At 42.5% G+C, this 21,632-nt stretch overlaps 1 protein-coding gene across 1 annotated transcript in view; it reads left to right on the top strand.

The window, feature by feature from the left end:
* The window catches only part of LOC102950095 (cytochrome b5), a 38,200-nt gene extending 23,498 nt beyond the window's left edge, over window positions 1-14,702 (top strand). The window contains exons 2-5 of the mRNA XM_042962465.1: window positions 5,720-5,848; window positions 7,961-7,990; window positions 12,558-12,592; window positions 14,329-14,702. Coding sequence (XP_042818399.1) covers window positions 5,720-5,848; window positions 7,961-7,990; window positions 12,558-12,592; window positions 14,329-14,410 — 276 coding nt within the window. The 3' untranslated portion in view covers window positions 14,411-14,702. The remainder of the gene's footprint in view (window positions 1-5,719; window positions 5,849-7,960; window positions 7,991-12,557; window positions 12,593-14,328) is intronic.
* Window positions 14,703-21,632: the final 6,930 nt, after the last annotated feature.

The raw sequence follows: 21,632 nt of genomic DNA, 5'->3' as shown, positions 1-21,632 counted from the left end.
AAGTGTCCTTGGGAGTGGAGTGGGACTCTGGCCGTTAATGTCTTCTGAATTATGGCTGTGCCAGTCTTTTATCTTTTCAAATCTATTTTCCTATAGATAACCCTTCAACTATGGATGCCAAGAGCAAAAGCTAGTTCCAGTTATTTTATGGGTATTCCCTGGTTTGTACCTGGGGTTTCATATGCCGTGAGAGCGATGTGTATTTGGATAACTTGTGTGGTGGAGACTTTGCAGAGGCAGACAAGGGGGTGACTGGCTCACCAGGCATGTGGACACGGTGAGTGCGCAGAGGCACTGATGGAACCAGCCTGCCCACCGAAGCTGGTCTGCCTCCAGGATTCCCGTTCCCGGTGGTTGGCATCAACGTCCATTCGTTCGATTTTGCCAGCCCCAAATCTGTGGCCTCACGTTGCATCTTGTCTCTCATCCACCGTCGTCATTCCACCGAGACGTCCTTCCTCTCTCGCGTTCTGTGTCTTCTAACACCTGTTCGTGTCCCTGGCTGCTACCAGCCTTCCGTAGGCTGTCTCTCACTAGATTACTGTATTGGCCTTGGCGAATTGCCTTCCCGAATCCTCTCCTGCCCTTCTACCTGTTGTTCACTCTGAAGACTAGGTTATATATATATATTTTTTAAACATTTATTTATTTTTGAGACAGAGAGAGACAGAGCATGAACAGGGGAGAGGCAGAGAGAGAGGGAGACACAGAATTGGAAGCAGGCTCCAGGCTCTGAGCCATCGGCCCAGAGCCCGACGCGGGGCTTGAACTCACGGACCGTGAGATCGTGACCTGAGCTGAAGTCGGACGCTTAACCGACTGAGCCACCCAGGCGCCCCTAGGTTATATTTTTAAAACTATGGTTATATTTAAAAAAAAAAATTCTGCTTTTGTCACCTTCCCTTCTTAGATCTTCTCAATGGCTTCTCATCACTTGCAGGAGAAAGATCTAGAGCCCTGTGTGGCCTGCCCTCCCCGGAGCCAGCCTCTCCCTGCCGCAGAGCTCACTGTGTTCCCTCCCCCATGGGACACTTCACCCCTCTGTCTCTGCCCCTCCTCGACCCTGACTCCTGCTCTGTATCTTAGCTCAGCGGAGCCACTCCTGAGTCCATGCTGTATTCTTCATGGCGGTGTGCTCTTTTGTTTCAGAACATTGATTTTTACCTGCAGTGGTACAGTTGCAGATTATTCCTGTGAGGTCCCTATTAGTTTATAAATTCCCCAGGCAGGAGCTGGGACCTTCTCTGCTCCCCATGTCTGGCGTCTGTCGCATAGAGACATCTGTTGTGTGTTTGTTGAGTGAATTGACTTTGGCACGTAATATTGCCAGTGGAAAAAGAACTCTTCGTCTGGAAAAATGGGAGACTTTATGTCAGAAGGACCCAGCTCCGGTGGAAATGGCTGGCTTTTCCATAGCTGCACCCAGTTCTGTCCTTCCTGTGTCCTCCTTACTGTCACCCCTGGTGTTCCCTCCCATCGCTCTCTCTTTGGGCTGCTGACTGCCACCACATGGTGGGATGGGTGGGAGCCCCGGTGAGTGCTGCTTTCTGAGGACAGACTTTTGTTACAGAATTCACCAGTGCTTGGCTCAGTCTTCAGGAGAGCCTCACGTCTTTTGTTCCCTCTAATCTTGCCTGTGTGTGTGACTAGGTACTTCGGTCTTTTTCGTAAATCTTTCAGAAAATCTTCAGATAATTTTCATCACCTGTTAATTCTACTGTTTACCTCTTTTGAAGCCTTGCCTTTTCTTTGAGTCACTCTCCAGTTCTAGAAGCTGCCTAACAGACAGCAGTAAGTTTTCTCAGGGTTTCTGGGCAGAAACTATAGCTGTACACCATCCCTGGGAGAAACCAAGATGGCACCAATGCCAGTGTCCCCAGGTCTGTCTCTTAAGAATGCTGACAGTCTTAAAATGAGATGTGTGCAGTGAGATGTGTGTGTATTAAGACTGCAGCGTGGGGGCACCCGGGTGGCTCAGTCGGTTGAGCGTCCGACTTCGGCTCAGGTCACGATCTCACGGTCTGTGAGTTCAAGCCCCGCGTTGGGCTCTGTGCTGATGGCTCAGAGCCTGGAGCCTGCTTCCGATTCTGTGTCTCCCTCTCTGCCCCTCCCCCACTCATGTTCCGTTTCTCTCTGTCTCAGAAATAAACATTAAAAAAAAATTAAAAAAAAAAAAAAGACTGCAGCGTGAATCTGCTCACAAGAGTGAAGAGTGTGACACGGTGAATCACCAAGTTTCAAACCGTCGTGATTAGACTTGATTGACTTTACAAAGTGTGTGTCTCTGTGTCTCTTCCCCACATCATAAATATGTTTCAAGGAAAATATTTGATATTATAATGAGCCAGTCCTGTATCTTTTGCTGTCTTATCAAGACTTGAGTTATTTTGTTTAAAAAAAAAATCAACTTTTGGGGCATCTGGGTGGCTCAGTCGGTTAAGCCTCTGACTTCGGCTCAGGTCGTGATCCCATGGGTTCGTGGGTTTGAAGCCAGGGTCGGGCTCTGTGCTGATAGCTGGGAGTCTGGAGCCTGTTTCACATTGTTTGTCTCCCTCTTCTCTCTCTCTCCCTCCCCTGCTTGTGCTCTGTTTCTCTCTCAAAAATAAACATTAAAAAAAATCAACTTTTGAACTTGTTTTAAAGTTTATTTATTTTGAGAGAGAGAGAGAGCAAGTAGGGGAGGGACAGAGAGAGGGAGACAGAATCCCAAGCAGACTTCATGCTTTCAGTGCAGAGCCTGATGTGGGGCTCGAACTCATGAACCCTGAGCTTACGACCTGAGCTGAAACCAAGAGGTGGATGCTTAACTGACTGAGTCACCCAGTTTGTTTTTTGTATTTGTTTACTGTTTAAAAAATCCTTAAGAGTAAGGCCAAAGATATTTTAGTGTCCGTTTGTTGATGCTATAATTTTTCTTAAATAGTGGTCAGTGGAACCAGTGGAACGCAAGATGTTTTACTTTTTTTTTTCCCCCTGAAAAAACTACCTCACAGAGATGGTTTAGGCAGAGCTTACTTAAATCATAGCTAGATGCACACTTATGTACATGGAGAGACATACTCTCCTGTTTCCTTGCTTGGTCAGAAATTAAGTTGAGAACTTGCCCTTTTTTTTGGGTGAGGACTGTTGTGTTGCTCTAAGAGTTTGTGTGAGTGAGCCGGGGAGGGGTGAGGGTGCGAAGAGAGAGTGAGAGACAGAGAGACAGAGAGACAGAGAGACAGAGAGACAGAGAGAGAGAGAGAGAGAGAGAGAGAGAGAGAGAATCTTAAGCAGGCTCCAATGCTCAGTGTGGAATCTGACGTGGAGCTCGATCCCACGACCTCGGGATCGTGACCTGAGCTGAAATCAAGAGTCAGATGCTCAACCAGCTGAGCCACCCAGATGCCCCAGAATTCTCTATTTTAAAAACTTGTTTAGTTTTATGATGCTTTGTTAAAGGCCAGTCTGTGTTTTTAATCTCATGTGCAAATTTCCTTTGAAGATTATGGGTTATAACTGGAAAGTAGTGGTTCGCTCTGGGAGATTTGTCTATATTCACATATCCTTAACAGGAACCAAAAGTTAAGGAACTCATGAGTTCAGCCATCCACATGGAAAGAATATTATGTGAACTTACATAATTTGTGGGTGCTGAGTTAAATTAGTCATTTTATATCTCTTGTGTTTTGCTTCTGTACTCCTCAGTCCATGTCCAGTATTAAACAGACTGTTACAGAATCAACAGACCATGGTTTCCATTGCTACAGCCTTGGAGGTACATCAGGAAGCTTCGGATTGGCTCTCAGAGTGAGCCAGTCAGCTGCCTGTACCCCTGGTGTGGCTTCTCATGTTTGTTTATTTTTATTATTATTATTATTATCTTAACATTTATTTATTTTTGAGACAGAGACAGAGCATGAACGGGGGAGGGTCAGAGAGAGAGGGAGACACAGAATCCGAAGCAGGCTCCAGGCTCTGAGCGGTCAGCACAGAGCCCGACGCGGGGCTCGAACTCACAGACCGCGAGATCATGACCTGAGCCGAAGTCGGCAGCTTAACCGACTGAGCCACCCAGGCGCCCCTCATGTTTGTTTAAAGTGGACTTCTGATCTGTGCCCCCAGTAGAAGACATTTACATAAGTTTGGAAATTCCTGCGGTATGTAGTATTATGTAGCTGTTGGAAAAGTCATGTTGAGGAAAGATGCTTGATGACATTGGGAAAATATTTCATAAAAATGCTGGGTCATGCTCACTGGTTGTATGTTATGTGCTAGGCACATATATCAACATGTTTAATCTTCAAAAACTATGAGATCAATACCATTATTTTCCTAAGTGTACATAGTAGTAGTAAGTAACCACTAGGCAATGCTCTCAGTACCATGTATTGTAATCTGCTTTTTACCTAACAAAACAGTATGCATAAGGTAATGATCACAGTTTTCTTGTAAAAATTATTCACACATATACCTATATGTATATCCAGCCCTATTGAGATGGCAAGACCATACATGATTGGGTGATTTTTATTTATTTCTTTGTGCTTTCAGTTTTTCTATAATGTAGATGGATAACTTTTACAATAGTAGAGGAAAAGAAAACTGGTAGATTTCTATAGCAGTAGATATATTTAAACAAAGTAGGAGGAGAAATGGATTTCAAAAGAGAGTAATCATCTACCCTTCTTTGTCATGTACCTCTATGTTTTCCATCACTTGGGAGAAATTAAGAACAGAGTGCAGTCTGTTATGCAAAGGAGAGTTGTTTAGTTATTGGACACGTACTTATAGATGATTTGCTTAAGGGTGGGGTAAATTTGAACTAAGGTAATACTGAGGCTCAATTTAAGAAGACTTTTTTCCCGATGAAAGTATTTAGGATGCTAATAACCAAGCTCTTTCTTTTGACTTGAATGAGAACTCCTTTCCTTGCCTGAAGATCTCTGGACTTCATCTGTGTTTGTGCCTTGGCCGCTCTTGTCAGTCCCCTTGCTGCTTTGTGACCATCCTTTGTTTTACCATTTGAAGCACCTAACTAAGAGCACTGAAATGCTTCCGTTCCACAGAGGTCTTCTTCCTGACCCCCACGTAGAGTGCTCCTCTTTCTTCCTTGTCTCCGCAGTCCCCATCAGTAATCTGTCCCTCTGGCAGCAGCTTGAGCAAGTCACTGGTGCACCTGCTTGCTTTCCTTTAACTTTCTCCTAGAAAGTTCTGCGAGAGGCAGGGGATGTGCTTGCCTGTCCAACAGGCTATCCTCTGCCTGTGCTTGGTGGGCAGACGGGGTGCTTTTTGAAGATGAATTATCACACAGTTAATCATCTAAGGAGTAGTAGCATAAGTCTACACTTGGACCGAAGAAATCAAAGGTCAGGATATAGGACTGAATTAAAATTAGGTTGGGTAAAGATTAAGAAGAACAATTTTGAGAGCTTTCTGGAAAAGCAAAGAAGACATTCCCACAGGATTAAAAATATGTGTCTAATGTGTGTATTGCCATATGAATACCTGGGGAAATGGACATCTTTACTATTGGAGAAAGGTTTTTCTGTATTTCCAAGAAGGAAATTGAATACAAAAGAGTATACTGTTCTCACCCACATTATGGATGAGTTGTACTCACACATTGTCATCTATGACTTCTAAAGTAGCCTATTTGGTTAAATAAACTGACCACTTCCTTTTAACTCATTTGCTTGGAAAAAACGTATTTTTTTTTTTTTTTTGTATCTCCTTCAAACAGCATCCTGGTGGAGAAGAAGTGCTAAGGGAACAAGCTGGAGGGGATGCTACTGAAAACTTTGAGGATGTCGGGCACTCTACAGATGCTAGAGAATTGTCCAAAACGTACATCATTGGAGAGCTTCATCCGGTAAGTACCTTCTTGGGGGGCCTTTCCTTTTCTTTAAGGTTGTGAGTTGACCTTGCTCAAAACGGTAGACTTGTGTACTACGAAATCGAAGGAGTAAAGCAAAAACAGTTCCTCCTGATTTTAGAACACCATTCTTGTCGTAAATCAGCTGGAAATTTCTTTGTATTTCCCTGGCTTGGTTCTCACTGGCACTTGGGGTCAGGACTCTCTACCCCAAGGCCATGGCGCCTCTCAGACTATGAAGTGTCTCTCAGAGCAGCAGATTGATTGATTGATTTACCTACCTACCTACCTACCTACCTACCCACCCACCTACCTATCTACTATCTATCTATTTATTTATTTAACGTCTATTCGTTTTTGAGAGACAGAGACAGAGCGTTAGTAGGGCAGGGGCAGAGAGTAAGGGAGACACAGAATCTGAAGCAGGCTCCAGCCTCCGAGCTGTCAGCACAGAGCCTGACACGGGGCTCGAACTCACGAACTGTGAGATCATGACCTGAGCCGTAGTCGGATGCCCAACCGACTGAGCCACCCAGGTGCCCCTTGGAGCAGCAGATTTTAGAAAGTGGGGGGTCATTGATCCACCATGGGTTTTTTTGTTTTAGTTTTTGTTTTTTTTGAGTAAAATATTTTACTTAACAAACTCCCTTCTGCTTTCATTAGTCTGAGGATATTTTAATTCTAAAAAAATTAAAAAAAAAAATTTTAACCCACCTCTGTTAAATGAGTGCACTCTACCTTGTATAAAACCAACACGTTTTCCTCTTTTTTTCTCACTTCACCCCAGAACTTTGAGAATGTTACCTTTGGTGTCAGTCCATGGACTGACTTTGGCAAAATGTTGGCCTACTTCAGCTTTTATATAAACCTAGAGGGGTAATATGAGTTTAGGCCCTTCTGTGGCAGTTTCAAATGAGCATGTGAAACTCGGCTAATCTGAATGCGGCTGAACACTTGGGAAAAAGCAGTGTCGTTCTCCAAGCAGGCAGTGGATCCTACAGTCTGCATTCAGCTGTTCTCACCTCTGGAGAGCACTGGGGTCTCTCAGCACGGTCCCCAGTCTGCTTCTCAGCTCATGCTGCCTCACCAGGAGCCATCCAGAGGGGGCTGAGGTGCTGTCAGAAGCAGGCTAACAAGAAGCAGCATAGGCGTGTGGCCCTAGCCCAAGCAGGCACTCTGAGAGACCCCTGACAGATGAAAACCCATATGAAAAGTTTTGTTGATTGACGTTTCTTACGACGATCAGGGATGAAGGAAAGCTTAAAGCAGGCTTTTTATGGAAAGCCTGAAGATCAGAAATGTGCTGTAGAGCAATTTCAGTTGAAGGGAGAGGTGGGGTTTTTTGTTTGCTGTTTGGTGGCAGGAGGTGGTGCTCTGAAAGTGTCCCTCACTTGTTCGGGGAGTTTATTCATCCACCTGTTTTTATCATCTTCATCTTCACACTTCATCAAAGTGCGGTACGTTCCTGGTAACTGGAGAGACTTCCCTTAAAATGTTTGATTCTTTCCTTTCCAAAACTTGTGGGTTTAGAGCAGGTGGGTTTTCAGGCTGTGACTACAGCATTTCTGCCTCACCTGCCTACTGGGCTCCTCTGTGGTCACCTTTAGATGCCCCTTAATTTGGACTCCCTCAACCAGAGGTTTAAGAAAATTACGGCCCTGCAACTGGGAGATTGCAGGAATTCACTAAGGATATCACACAGAATTACACACACACACACACACACACACACACACACACACACACACAGACTCATTTCAGAGGATAGAAGAGAAGAATCTAATTAGATCCCAGCTGCTCTCTGAATTGAAGATCAAAATCCAAGTCTAATATATATGCACATCAACATAGAAATAGGATTATCATGGATGATGTTCTAAACCTTGGAACTCTAGATTGAAAACTAATCACTTAATCAGTTGTTAATTCTAGCAGTCAACTCAGATGGATCAAACTATGTGAATAACAACCTAGGTAGAGGAACGTAAATTGCTAATAATTACCGAAGAGTAAGGTTTTTTAAAACTTCTCAGTAAAAGCGAGTGCTTTGGACATGGTGCTTTCGTAAACTTTCTTTCATTCCATGATGTGCTTTTTTTTCCTTTGCAGGATGACAGATCAAAGATAATCAAACCTTCGGTAAGTGCATCCTCTCAGCGTCTCAGGACCGTATGTGTCTCCTCTGTATTTAATGTCTGTCAAACTGGAGGACAGAGGTCTTTTACATATTGGAGGCCAGCATAGGTCTCTCTAGGTTAGATGAATATGTAACCTGTTGGCTCAGGAAAATACTTCATGTGTGGATCAGCCATTGTGTTTCATTAGAACAGCTTGTGTGTTCTCTTCGTAAGACCCTCAACACGTAATTTTTTCCTCATGAATGTCAGTAGCTACCTCTTCAAGAGCTTCTTTTTATAAGCAGCACTGTGCTTCTAATCTGAAAGATTTGACACAAACCTGATTTTCAGAGAGCGTAAAGTCTGATTGAGGACAGATCTTAGTACCTGAACCTTGCAGAACACTACCCGTGTCGTCGTCATCTCTGTGTCCCCGGGGCACATAGTAGGTGTAAAATAAACATTGGTTGCATGGATTTAATGTTAGTCAGATTAAATAATAACTTTTGGGGGCATTTTTCCTTAGGAAAGGAAAACAGTTCTAGGGACACTAGTTTTACGTCCTGGTTCACTAGCCCTTCTCTGTGAGCTGATGATCTCACACCTCTGAAGGTAAACCCATAGTGAGAACTGATGCCAACAACCAGAATCCCTGACAAGTACGAGCAGACAGGATGGTTGCTGGCCTGTAATTAAAGGATCTGGAGGAAAGTTTTGCTTAAGCCACAGAAACAAAGGATAGTTTTTCCATTTTGGTTTCTGCTCTTGCTTTTACTAGAGGACAACAGTGGGACTCCATGGGGCTTGTATGAAGAACCAGCTGCTGTTGACGAGACGTTGTCTTTAATCTATAGCAAAATCCAAGCAGTGAATCCAATAGAGCATGAAGGCCATGCTTACCTTTATACCCCAGGTAGTACAATAAAAGTCTTGCATCGTGCTGTTTCCTACACAGCACCTTCATTTATATTCTCTTCTTTCCCTATTCCAAAAGGCTTAAGTTCAATGTTGGTGATCCGAATACCTTGGGAAGATAAGAAATGGACTTCAGAATTTGAATTGCCTCTGTAACAGTTGCTGCCTCTGTAACAGTCCCTGCTGTTCATTCATACGACATTAGCAGCTTTTGGGGGGCTACTTTTGTTTGGGGCAGGTGAAATCCTGTGATGCATGTGGTTTTTGCTTTTTCTCCACAGTCTCTCAGGGAACAAATACATTTTTTTTTCCTGTTAGGTGTTCGGTATGTTAGTAATCTCGGGGCAAATCATTCAGCTGTAATAAAACAAAGGTTTGATGAGGCTCATTATATCAAGTTAGATTTAATGTAGATCCAGCCGTATCCCAAACCATGATGCCCAGAGACAGAAATTAGGGCTGAGGTGGTCAGCGGGTCCCTACCGCGCTGCCGCATTTCTGGAAGACAGACTCTTTCCTCTCTGAGAACACACATGACATTGCTTCTATCAGCAGAAGTGGAGGAAGCGGCCGAGAACTTGCCATCTTCCTTAGAGGCCACAGGCAGATGCAGTGAAGGAAAATTTGTGACCACATTTCTGGATTTTTCTTTCTGGGGCTTCTAGTTTGCCAGGCGAGAGTCCTCAGATATTTCTGTTGTTGTGTCTCTGTGTAACCATCTGTCTGTCTCTGCAGGCTGATCAATGTAAGCTGTGCTCTGAATTTTTTCAGCGTTGCCTGTTTAAAATATCTAGTTGAATTGTAAAATAAGATGCAACAAAGATGACTAGTTTGAACCTGCCCAAAGGAAAACTTGGTGTTTAGTTGCCAAAGTAAGATATTTGTAGACAGAAATGACATGTTCCTAAACAAATTTGTACCTATCACATTTGCTTACACGGAGGATGTCAGGAGTGTCAATACCTTTTCTTGGTTGTGGTTTTCAAATCATTGCTGTTTAAATGACCTTATTTGGTTCTTGTGATGTCCCTGTGGGATCCAGAGACCTTCCAGGGAGGGTGAGAACAGTGAAGCTCAGACCTTGTTCCGAGCGTTGGCCTTGTCTAAGGTCACATGCTGCAGAACCATGGCTAGCACCCATCTCCAGCTTGGCAGGTGCGGTTTCTTGAAGCTTCTTGTGTGGGCTCTGCACGGGAAAGGCATGGGTTAGGAAAGCCTTCCACTTAGGGACTAGGCTAAGGAAGATGAATGTATAAATGAGAGGACTTTGATTCGCAAAGACCCGAGGCGCTTTGCATTATTTTATATAGAGCTTCTCTTGCACTGGTTGAATTATTGACCTTTCTATGTGAAGTTGAACTCCTCAAGGTCATGGAGTGAGCAGGTGGCAGAGCCTATAATAAAAGCCATAGTCTTTTCTGCCTGTTGGTCTTGATGTATTTGTTAGTTACACATAGAAACCCAGCTTAGGCCCCTCAGACCACTGGATCGACAAGACTGTTTCAGTTTCCTTTTTCAGCACTGTGGTAAGTGATAATTCAGACTTTTGCTGTAACTCCCAGGCACCTCTGGGTTAAGAGCCTAACAGAAAATAAACACTTGGAAATATATATAATCTCTTAAAGTACAGCTCTTTTTTTTTTTTTAATTTTTTTTTTTTTAACATTTATTTTTGAGACAGAGAGAGAGAGAGAGAGCATGAACAGGGGAGGGCCAGAGAAAGAGGGAGACACAGAATCTGAAACAGGGCCCAGGCTCTGAGATGTCAGCACAGAGCCCGACGCGGGGCTCGAACCCACAGACCATGAGATCATGACCTGAGCCGAAGTTGGACGCTCAACCGACTGAGCCACCTAGTCGCCCCAAAGTACAGCTCTTTAGAGGATCAAACACCCTAAGAGTTTTTGTTTTAGCATGAGCGCTCAGGGTAGTGTTTGGAGAGTGAGGACAGGCCAGCCTAGTTTCCATAGAGTTGTCAGCATGTTTGGTAAAATGCATGTACTTGGTATAAGCAAATAACAGATCTGTGTTCGCGTTCTGTTTTACTCTTCCGGGCTTAACTTTCTACCGTGACGATAATATTTTACCTTTAATGAACTGTTGCACTCTGGTTTTCACAACTCATTGTGTCTTCTAATCGCTGAATAATAATTTTGCATAGTCCACTGACTTCTGGTAATCCTTGTTAATTTTATTCATATATACAAAATTTGAAAAGCCTTGCTGTTGTTATGAATACTTTGTGTAGTCGCTAAGATTTAACATTGCTTAAAGAGATAATAGATGTGTGAAGTTTCCTTTTTAAATGACTTATTTTTTTCCCTCCCATTGTGTCAGGAATCTTAAAGGCCATGTTTCCAGGTTTGTGGGTCTCCTAACTGTTTTGCTTGCCCTTCCCTAAAAGTTTTCTGCCTTTTCATGGGGTTTCTCTAATGCGCCCTGCTGTGTGTCGCTTTGCCTCACTGCAGACTGCTGATTGTTTTGCTACTGGCTTGTCTTGTGCTTTGGGAAACTGCGGAGATGAACTCTCTGAGGAAGCTGCCTTACTTACCTTCCTTTGAGGCACTAATACTTCTGCTGGTGTGAAATTTCAAAAGAATGCTTCTTAAGTTTTCAAGCCCAGAACAGTTTATTTTTTCTTAGGCCTTAGTTATTCAGCTGTTTGGGGAAGTATGTATTGTTCCAGAGCCAAAATTAGTTCACTTTCATGGTACCGACAAGAAGAACTTCTCTCAGAAAGTTCTGGAAGGTAAATTAGGCTGCAACTGTGAAAGACCCCAGCACACGCACAGGGCGTCCTTATTTTCAGAGGGCTCTTGGCCAGTGATGGTGTGAGAGACCAGTCCCTAAGGCCTCCCGTATCTTTTTAGAGCCGTCTTGTCAGAGTTGGAGTCCAGGAAAGGTGGTGGTCCACAGTGTTACAATTAATTAATTTAATTATTTTCTTAAGTTTACTTATTTATTTTGAGAGAGAGTGTGCACACACAAGTTGGGGAGGGGCAGAGAGAGAGGGAGAGACAGAAAATCCCAAGCAGGCTCTGTACTGTCAGTGCAGAGCCTGACTGGGGGCCTGATCTCATGACCCTGAGATCTTGACTTGAGCTGAAATCAAGTCAGACACTTAACTGTGCCAACCAGGTGCCCCCAGAGTGTTATAATTTAAATGACTGTTTTTACTTCTCTCTTTTTGCTTGACATGTCTTTTAATACAATTTGGGTAACTTTGCTTCACATAAAATTTGAATGAAATAACTAATGTTTTTTATTGAATGTTTCATCAGTGCTTTTAAAAAATTAAACTGCTCTTCCTGAAGGTAGTGGTGGGGTTATGTGTATGTGTACATGATAATCTGTTTTCAGTTTCTCCATTAAAGTATTCAGATGTGTACTGTGTACAGGATATTTTATATATAGGCTGTTTTTAACATTTTCTTTCAAATTATCTAGGTTATAAGTAATTTACATACAGATGATTCTTAAAATTTTTTTCCTTCTGAAAAAATGGTGAAATTGGGCATTTTAGTGAGAAGTTTATGATGTTAATTTTCCCTTTCAATGTGTTTGGAAGAATGTACTGAGTAAAATACTGTGACCTACTTATAAAAGAAGTCCTTAGTCAATTGAATAAATGTTTAGATGTTCCCTTTACGTTTACTTTTTCTCTCGTGTTTCAGGAGACTCTCATTACTACTGTTGATTCTAATTCCAGGTACGTGATACGTGGTAGTTTTCTTTTAAAGTAATTGTGATCAGAAGGCTCATAGAGTCAGAGTGGGATTATGGGACCCTCCCCCATTTGAGGTGCAGGCGTCCACCGTGCCCCCTCCCCCCCCATCAGTGGACATCCCAGGATTGTCCCCACTTGGCACCCACATGACTCAGGACACTCTCTCTTCGGCTGTCAGCTCAGACTCGGGACCCTCTTCAGAACAACCCCGAATCTCACCCTCTGGCCATATCTACCCTATAGGACCGACTGAACAAATGGGTCTCCTTTTCTCCACGGTAGTCCTGTGGCCGGCACAGTCTTTTACTCTCCAGGCAAACATCTCTTTCCTTTCTCATTCAGTATATGATCCGGTTTTAACATTGTAGTGATCAGGTCCCTCTGGGCATGGTTCAGTGTTCTTCCAGGTGTAACATGAGTCCCTTGTTCTAGGGACTGGATTTCTGTGGTATAGTCCAACGTTGTATTGACGTTTTTGGCAGTTCTAGCATACTGACTTGTGTAATTGGGGCTATATGTATCTGTGTATCTGGTAGCTAGAGATATTTGGCCCCAAGCTCAAAGCCACACATTTATGCTTATTTATTCTTTCACCCTGTCAAATGTAACCGCCCCAGTGTCTGTCGGTGTTCTAGTACATTACCTGCCTTCAGGCAGTGGTTAGTACTCACTTCATCCTATGTTTCATGGGCAGGTCAGTTTCCTTCTAAATGAAAACTGAAAAGCCCACCAAGATGAAAATTGCATTTGTAACCCTTGTGCAGGTTAAATCTTGTTAATGAACTCCATCTTCGTATGGGTTGATGGGTGAAGTTTTACAGGGTAGAAAGTTTATGCCAGAAAATGTATGTCTTCATAGGTGATTGTCTGGCTTAATTCACATTCCACAAGCTGTATATTTTGTTTTCTAAGTAATTAAAGGTTCATATCTAAATTGAAGATCATCCTAGCTTTGTCCCTGATTTGATCTGTCATCTGCCATTTATAGTAGATCAGAAGTTCTTTGCACCAGGACTGAAACAGTGTGTAAGTTAGGGAGTTTTCTGGGTTTATACCTGTGGCCCACAGATGAAGTCGTTTGGGCATGCTGTTTCTTCCTGCGTTAAGTCTATTGTGCATTTGTACAGATTAGATTTTCAGAACAGAGTCGGAGAATGTAAAGTTGTGGTGGACAGAGCAACCTTAATCATCCTGTGGTTCAAAGTCCTTAACTTCACAGTCGAGGAGATGTGCTGTTCTCCCAGTTATAGACCTGTTGATGCCTCTGCCAAAATGAGAAACTTGATTTTCTGGTTCTCGGTTTAGTACTATTTTAAATTCTTAGTGTATGTGAGTAGAATAAAACCTGTAAGGAATATTTGCTTTTATGAACTTGCGATCTGTAACTCAGAGTTCGTGTCCTTAGATAAGTCACTAGTTATCGGTAGCATCTATTGGGGGAGTGAGTGGTTCATAGCTCTTTGCATAAGTTTATAGAAATAGATTTAAGTGGAACAGGGGTGGGGCCGTTCATTTTCTTATAAAGCTGAGCAGGTGCTGGTATATTAGGGCATGTGATGTGCTCATGTCTCTTTTAACGAGTTAGTTGGTTTTTCATCCAGGTACGTTAGAGAGGTAATAAAAACATGCCACAGTGGCTTTCATGGTAATCAGAAGAGCAGAGGTTTTGAGTCCTGTGTATCGAGCACCGTACAAGCATCATTGCCCTTTCTTTCCAGCTGGTGGACCAACTGGGTGATCCCCGCCATCTCAGCGCTGGTGGTAGCCCTGATGTACCATCTGTACACAAAGGAAGATTAAACACACTCTCAGAAGTCAATGAAAGAAAAGACTGCTTCGGACCAGGGAGAAAGACGCCAATGTTAACTGCTTCAGCTGACAGAAACCTTCACCCGAGATATCATTTTAGTACACCTGTTTCTCTTTTCTCTTACCTTAGAACCAAACCAAAAGGAACTCTTCTGTTCTTTCTACTCTTGAACTCTTAGACTGTGCCTTTTTGTTCATCAACTTTTTTTTGATGTTCCATCACTACATAATTTACTTATTGTAGGCATGATCGTTTAAAAATATATCTGGCTTTTAAAATATACCACCACGTTTGTCTGTCTATTTGGTACATAATTGTCTTTAACGTTTAGAATCTGATTATTCAGCAGAGTCATTTAATGCACTAGTCATTCAGACCCAAGTTGTCCCTATGGTGTGAGGAAGGGAATGTCCTTGGATCTCTCCTTGTGCTCCTCCTTATCTCACTGAACAACCAGTTCTGCCTCTTCCAGCAGAGTTTCCCTTTCGAGGGAATTAGGAAGGTCTAAAAAATGAAAGATTTCTTTTTTCTTTTCATTTTTTTAATGTTTGTTTTTGAGAGAGAGAGAGAGGAGAGAGTGCAAGCAGGGGAGGGGCAGACAGAGGGAGACATAGAATTCAAAGCAAGCTCTAGCCTCTGAGCTGTCAGCACAGAGCCCTATGCGGGGCTTGAACGCAGGGACTGTGAGATCGTGACCTGAGCTGAAGCCAGATGCCTAACTGAGCGACTGAACCACCCAGGCACTCCCAAAATGTAAGATTTCTAATGATTCTACTTAAAACAGATGATAAGGAGAAGGTAGCCTATAGGACCTATAAAAAAGAGACCATCTCGTCTTTGATTAAAAGAAAGAAACCTGTGAACTATAAACAATAAAACCTGTGAACCATGAGAGGACATTTTAGCCCTCCCTTCTCACAGACTGAAAATATTCCAAAGAGGTTCACAGTCGTATAGGTTCTAAAGTTTAAAAAAACTACTCTTTCAGAGGCCAAAAATGTTAATGTGCTCACGTAAGAAAATGTTCATTCCCTCCTTTGCAAAAACAAAATTTGAAAGAGATATGGGACATTTGGAACCTGAGTTTTGAAGAAAGTTAGCTGGTGCTGATGAGCCATGAGGAATTCTGGTACGGCTGTGTTCATTTTCTCATTCGAGTTCCAGGAGACTAATTCTGTCATCTTTGTTTATTATCCTCGGCCTCATGCTATTTTTCTTCCGAATGTGGAAACTGGAAGGACGAATTAGATTCTAAGTGCTTTGTAGTTACGTGTGACTGCAAGTTTCCATTGGCATGCTGGCCAACTGAAAAGCGATGGAGTTCTTCAGAAATAACTAAAACACATTGGAAAGGACTTTGTAAATTACAGAGTATGATTTAAAAAGAGGCAACAGGCCCCAGATTGTGCTAAGCCCACATCACCAAACCAAGGCTTAATACCTAAATGGATTGCAGTTTCAGCCTCTCCCAGGAGTAGAATCTTAAGCCGGGCAGTCTGGAATTACCTGGCCAGCACTAATGAGATAATCCGAGATGGATCCCTCTTCCCCGCTGCGGTCCCCTCAAAGGAAGATGGCTCTGCTGAAATAACTTCCCTGTCCCACCTCTTTCTGCCCGTAACTCTTAACATTTTCTGCAGCTCCTGGGCACTTCTTTCTATGTGCCAGGTGGGGTACCACCCCAGTCGTGAATTGTTGAATAAAACTAATAAGATCTTTAAATTTTATTCAGATGAATTTTGGCTTTTAACAGATTTGGTGGCAGGGATGGGATCTGAAGGGAGCCTCTCACGGCTTTGGGGGCGAGAAACACAGGCTGCGTACCCACAAACCCTCTGTCTTTCTAGCCCTTTCGGAGGGCCATGGGTAAGTTCCTCTTGGTTCTGAGCTCTGCTCTCTCTGTGTCAAGCTCCTGACCTTGTTGGCTCTCTGAGCTGTCGTTTGCTTCCGGTCCCTGATTCCATGTTGAGAAGTGCTGGCAGTCGGGACTGCAGTTCCCCGTCTGGTCAGAATCCTTACCCTTGCTTGAATCTCAGATTCCATGTTGGTGGTGGTTCATTCCAGAGTTCTCCATTTGTTTGGGGTCTGCTGGCTTAGTCCTGTCCCCAGTCCCATTGCTGGCAGTTACCAACTGGAGTCAAACTAGGTGTGGCTTAAGCTGGCCTGGATCCAGTGTGTTTCGTGTAGGTAAAGGCAGTGGAAATCTTGGAAGCCAAAAGCTGCATAATTGACTTGCATGCGTTGAGCACTTAAAAACTGTTAGAATGCTTGCCACCTAACTTTATCCATAAGCTGGTCACAGAACAGGTTACACTGATGCTAGATCACCTGCCAACCTCAAGAAAGTCTCCGTGTGGTGAGGTACAAACATCACACGATCCCCAGCCCAGCCACACATCCCCTTAGGTGTTAGTTCGGCTCCAAAAGACCCAAAGCCTTAGCTCAGAGAGTTGAACATACCACCTTTCGGCACAACTACTACTTATCTGGTGTCTAAGAACTGTGGTCCCAGAAGCTGTAGATATTTACAATGACAAAGTCTTACTAAAAACAACCTAGAATTACAATGGCCATTATGAGAAACATTCCTGTTAGACAAGATTTTGAAAGCAAGGGCTCCCAAACCAAACAAACAGAATGGGTCACCCCAGGTTGCAGGAGATCCTCCTCAGATGCCTTAAACTCCTGAGGCGCTGGGGTAGGTCAGTTAACTGTCCAACTTTGGCTCACGTCATGATCGCATGGTTCGTGAGTTCGAGCCCCGTGTCGGGTTCTGTGCTGACAGCTCAGAGCCTGGAGCCTGCTTCGGATTCGGTGTCCCCCTCTCTCTCTCTGCCCCTCCCCTGCTTGTGCTTGCTTGCTCTCTCAAAAATAAACGTTAAAAAAATTTTTTTTAAAGATATCTTAAACTCCTTGGTCAAAGAGTGAACTACCGTAGTAACAGAATTTCCTAAACCTAGGGAGGATCCCCAGAAGTTTCCTGAAGAATTTCATCATTACCAGGGCCAAGGACCGCAGGCTTCCAGATCTCTATGGGCTTATGCACATGCAGGTTGGCCCTGAGGAAGCCCAAACATGGAGTCAGGAAACAGATCAGCGTAAACCCAAAGATGCTCAGGATCCTCGATCTTAAACACACTTCCCTCGTGGACCAGAAAAAGTTCATAAAATAGTGATTGATCTCTTAAAAGCCATCCTTTGGAGGAGTTTTCCCTGCACACACCATTTGGTTTATTACTGAAACATGCAAACAAAAAAGATGAATCTGTGGCAGACATTAAAGCCTGTGTGGAAGCACTCTTCCTGTGGCATTCAGGTTCCATGCAAAAAATGAGGTCACCCAACCTGCTCTAGCTGCGCTGTTTGTAAATGGATCAGTCCCTGAGATTAGTAGACTGATTAAAAATTCAACAACAACAACAACAAAAACAACAACAAAAACAGGTTGGAACTGAGCCCCCATCAGTCTGATGGAACTCATGACTGCAGCCAAGTACTTTGAAAGGACTTTGGAATAAGACTGAAAACAAAATTTGCCAACTGAGTGGCCTTATAGATGCCTCCATATCTACCCTTAAAGGAGAGCTCCCATATGGGCCCCTCCCAGAGTTGTTGGGACCCAGGAATTTTCTGGTAAACGGCTGTCACTCCCTTAAACAAACAAGGGAAACTACAAATGAATGAAACACTTTGCCAGATTCTGGTAGATACTGAAGCTACACTCTTTAAGCCCTCTTGGAACCTACAGATGGTGTTTGGGGAAGACTGACAGAAGTCGGTGAAAGGTGAGGGTTCCTACCAGAGTCAGCTCTCCTGGATCTCTGTCTGCATGCCCAGTCAAGAGGAGAAAATAAAATTTCTTGAGTTGTCTCTTCCTTTCCAAACCCAACCCACTGATTCTCGACTCTTTCTGTCTCCTCCAGGGAGAGTTCTTGCCTTCTTGCTTGTCTTGTTTTGTGTCCTAAGAACTTGGCTTGGCTTTCTGCCTGCCTTGAACACAAAAGTTGTCAGTTCTTCCTTTTGGCCATATTTCAGAGTGACTCTGAATCTTGAGAAAGTAGTATTCTTTGCCTCCTCTTAAACCCAACAGGGGTTGTTCAGTACCACCAAAAATAATTTATTGTTCATCTCAGCTGAAAACTGACAAAATATTTAAAGGATTTTTGTAAAGTAGCTCGGTGGTCAAAAGTTGGTGAAACTGGAAGCTGATATTCAGTGCCTGACATAGACATTTTTCCCTAAGCTAAAATAAAACCACACATCCAGAAGGAAAGAACAACCTTCTGATGTCTGTGAAAGGATTTTGTAAAACATCCCAAAGACAAACAGGTCTAAATCCAGAACATAGAAATCTTGGGTTTTCATCTTAGTTGGAAATCCACTCCCTGATGTAAATTGAAGGTAATTTGGTTAGATGGACAGATCAGCCCCTTGGTATCATTAGGCTGTAATCTAATTCTTTGAGGAATTAAAAACAACTGTTTTTATCTTACACATCTTAGCAAAACTAGAAATGCGGCTCTAGGAACAAGTCACAAGTCACAGTTCACCTATAGTTAGCAATCCTAAAACCACCTCTATTTATCTCAAAAGATGTGTAAGTATTGTAAAAATTATTCTTTTTTAAATGTTTACTTATTTTTGAGAGAGAGAGACAGAGTGTGAGCGGAAAGGGGCAAAGAGGGAGAGGGAGACACAGAATCCAAAGCAGGCTCCAGGCTCTGAGCTGTCAGCACAGAGCTGGATGCGGGGCTCGAACTCATGGACCACAAGATCATGACCTGAGCCGAAGTTGGATGCTTAACCAACTGAGCCACCCAGATGCCCCAGTATTGTAAAACTTCTGACCTTAGAACATGAAGTTTCTTCCGGGAGGAACTTGCATTTTTTTCCCCTGTGCCTTTGGCATGTAAATGTTCTACCTGGTCTCCCAAGACTTAGCTAGGCCATGTCTTTGAAATAAAAACTTCAGGGAGGTCATTCTTATCAGAAGGAAAACAAAAGGGGAAAAGGTTATTTGAAACTTAGGCAAATAAACAAATATTAGTAAAAAGCTTTAGTCACCTGAGCAGGTGACCTTTACTTATTTCATCTTCCAGACACATGATTTGGATCCAGCATCTTTCATAAACCAGTGAGTTTTGCATTATCCTACCGTCTCATCGCTAAAATTTTGAAACAAAAGCTGTAAGGTCTCTGTTTACTTCTGTCTGTATGTATGTTTATATATGTGTATTGTACATGTGTGGGATTTTCCACCTCCAGATTGTATTGCCAAAATTAATTTTTTTAAACAGCTCTATTCAGTTGGCTTAAGGAAAAGCACTTATATGAACAAAGTGTTCATAAAATTCTCAAAAATGTAATAGAGACCTAAATGCTTTTCAGGTTCACGTGATCTGGGAAAATATTCATATTAAAGCTGATGAAAGTTCGTGGGTTTAGTCAAGACAGACATGTCTGTAGAATTATCAACATTAAATATAATGCACACATACGTCTTTTATTCTACCTGGATTTATTAATCAAATAAATTCATGTTATCACTGTTACAAAATTTGTCAGCACAGAAAATAACTTGGTTTGATGAAATTTTCATCCCACATGCTGGGAACAAGTGAACTGAATACATGTAAGTGGGGGCAGAAATTTTTCGGTGAACTTTAAAAAAATGTTTTTTTAAAAATGTTTATTTATTACTGAGAGACAGTGAGAGATAGAGCATGAACAGGGGAGGGGCAGAGAGAGGGGGAGACACAAAATCTGAAGCAGGCTCCAGGCTCTGAGCTGTCAGCACAGAGCCCAACGGGGCTCAAACCCACAAACTGCGATATCATGACCTGAGCCGAAGTTGGATGCTTAACCGACTGAGCCGCCCAGTCGCCCCTCGGTGAGCTTTTTAAATAGTTACCCCAAATCTTTTTGGTAACCTGAACACTTAAAGTTTTATTAAGTTAAATTAGTACTTGACTGTCTAGATCTTCTCTAAATAAAATACCAAAACATTAATTACTGAAGATGGATAGGTTTATCTACTTTCTGACTTATTTTTACAGAGCAGTTAAAGCTATTTGAGGCTATGAGTGAACGTGTTTGTGCCACATGGAGAAAGCATGTGTTTCTAGAAAATATAAAAATGTATTTATACATTTGCCAAGCCGTAGAATGCTAAAGTAAAAAACAGCTCGCAATTGTCAACTTCTTATTTTCATCAGAAATTAAGGCATTTTAGGGATGCCTGGGTGGCTCAGTCACATAAGCGTCTGACTCTTGATCTTGGCTCAGGTCATGATCTCAACAGTTCGTGAGATCAAGCCCCTCATCGGGCTCTGCGTTGACAGGGTGGAGCCTGCTTGGAATTCTCTCTCTCTCTCTCTCTCTCTCTCTCTCTCTCTCTCTCTCGCACTCTTTCTGCCTCTCCCCCATGCTCACACACGTACTCTCTCCAATAATAAACTTGTAAAAAATCATTTAGAAATTAAAATATATTAAGCATTAAAATTTTTAACATATGTAAGGTACTAGAAGTAATAAGGGACACATTTCTGTATGCAAGGAAAGTAAGATGTGTGTTTTTGGTAAGAGAAGGTACAAGGAATAAAGATGAATTATTTTTTTGAGGCAAAAGAGCATGATTTTTTCCTAAAGTGAGGCTGGTTATTTCGGAATGGGAGAGGAAAAACAGGACAACATCTGAAGGGGTGTTTAAAAAGTTGTAGAAGCTTGTGGAAAAGGAATCTTTGCAGAAAAATTTTATGTGTGGTCAAGCTGGCTAAGATTCGAATAGATTTAAGTTTTTATAAATAAATGGGTTTAATATCAAAATTAATCTGCAAAATTAATGTTTGGTGTTCTTTCTGTTAAAAGGACAAAGTTTGCTTAGACTTTTGGTCTACTCTTGGTAAGAGGTGTAAAAGAGTTTTTTTTTTTATCTTTTTAAGTAATCTGCCTAGAAAACAAAAGATTATATTTTATCAAAATAATTTCCTGTGTTTCTTGATGTGTTTATCAGGTCTTTGATTACTAAAGAGAACTGAATCTTGTCTGTTCAAAGAGCTAAGGTTTTTGTACACAAATGTTTAACTTTCCGTATTTGCCTGCAGTCTTTGTCATTATGATTAAATGGGTAACTAAGCAGCGTTTGACCTGTGAACCTTTTTGACCAAGTGTTTTAAGGCCTTTTGATACTTTCAACAACCTTCCCCCAAGCCA

The sequence above is a fragment of the Panthera tigris genome, chromosome D3 (assembly GCF_018350195.1).
Source record: "Panthera tigris isolate Pti1 chromosome D3, P.tigris_Pti1_mat1.1, whole genome shotgun sequence".
Classification (NCBI taxonomy): domain Eukaryota; kingdom Metazoa; phylum Chordata; class Mammalia; order Carnivora; family Felidae; genus Panthera; species Panthera tigris.
Note: the sequence above shows the minus strand (reverse complement) of the source record. Positions and strands in the feature narration are given on the sequence as shown.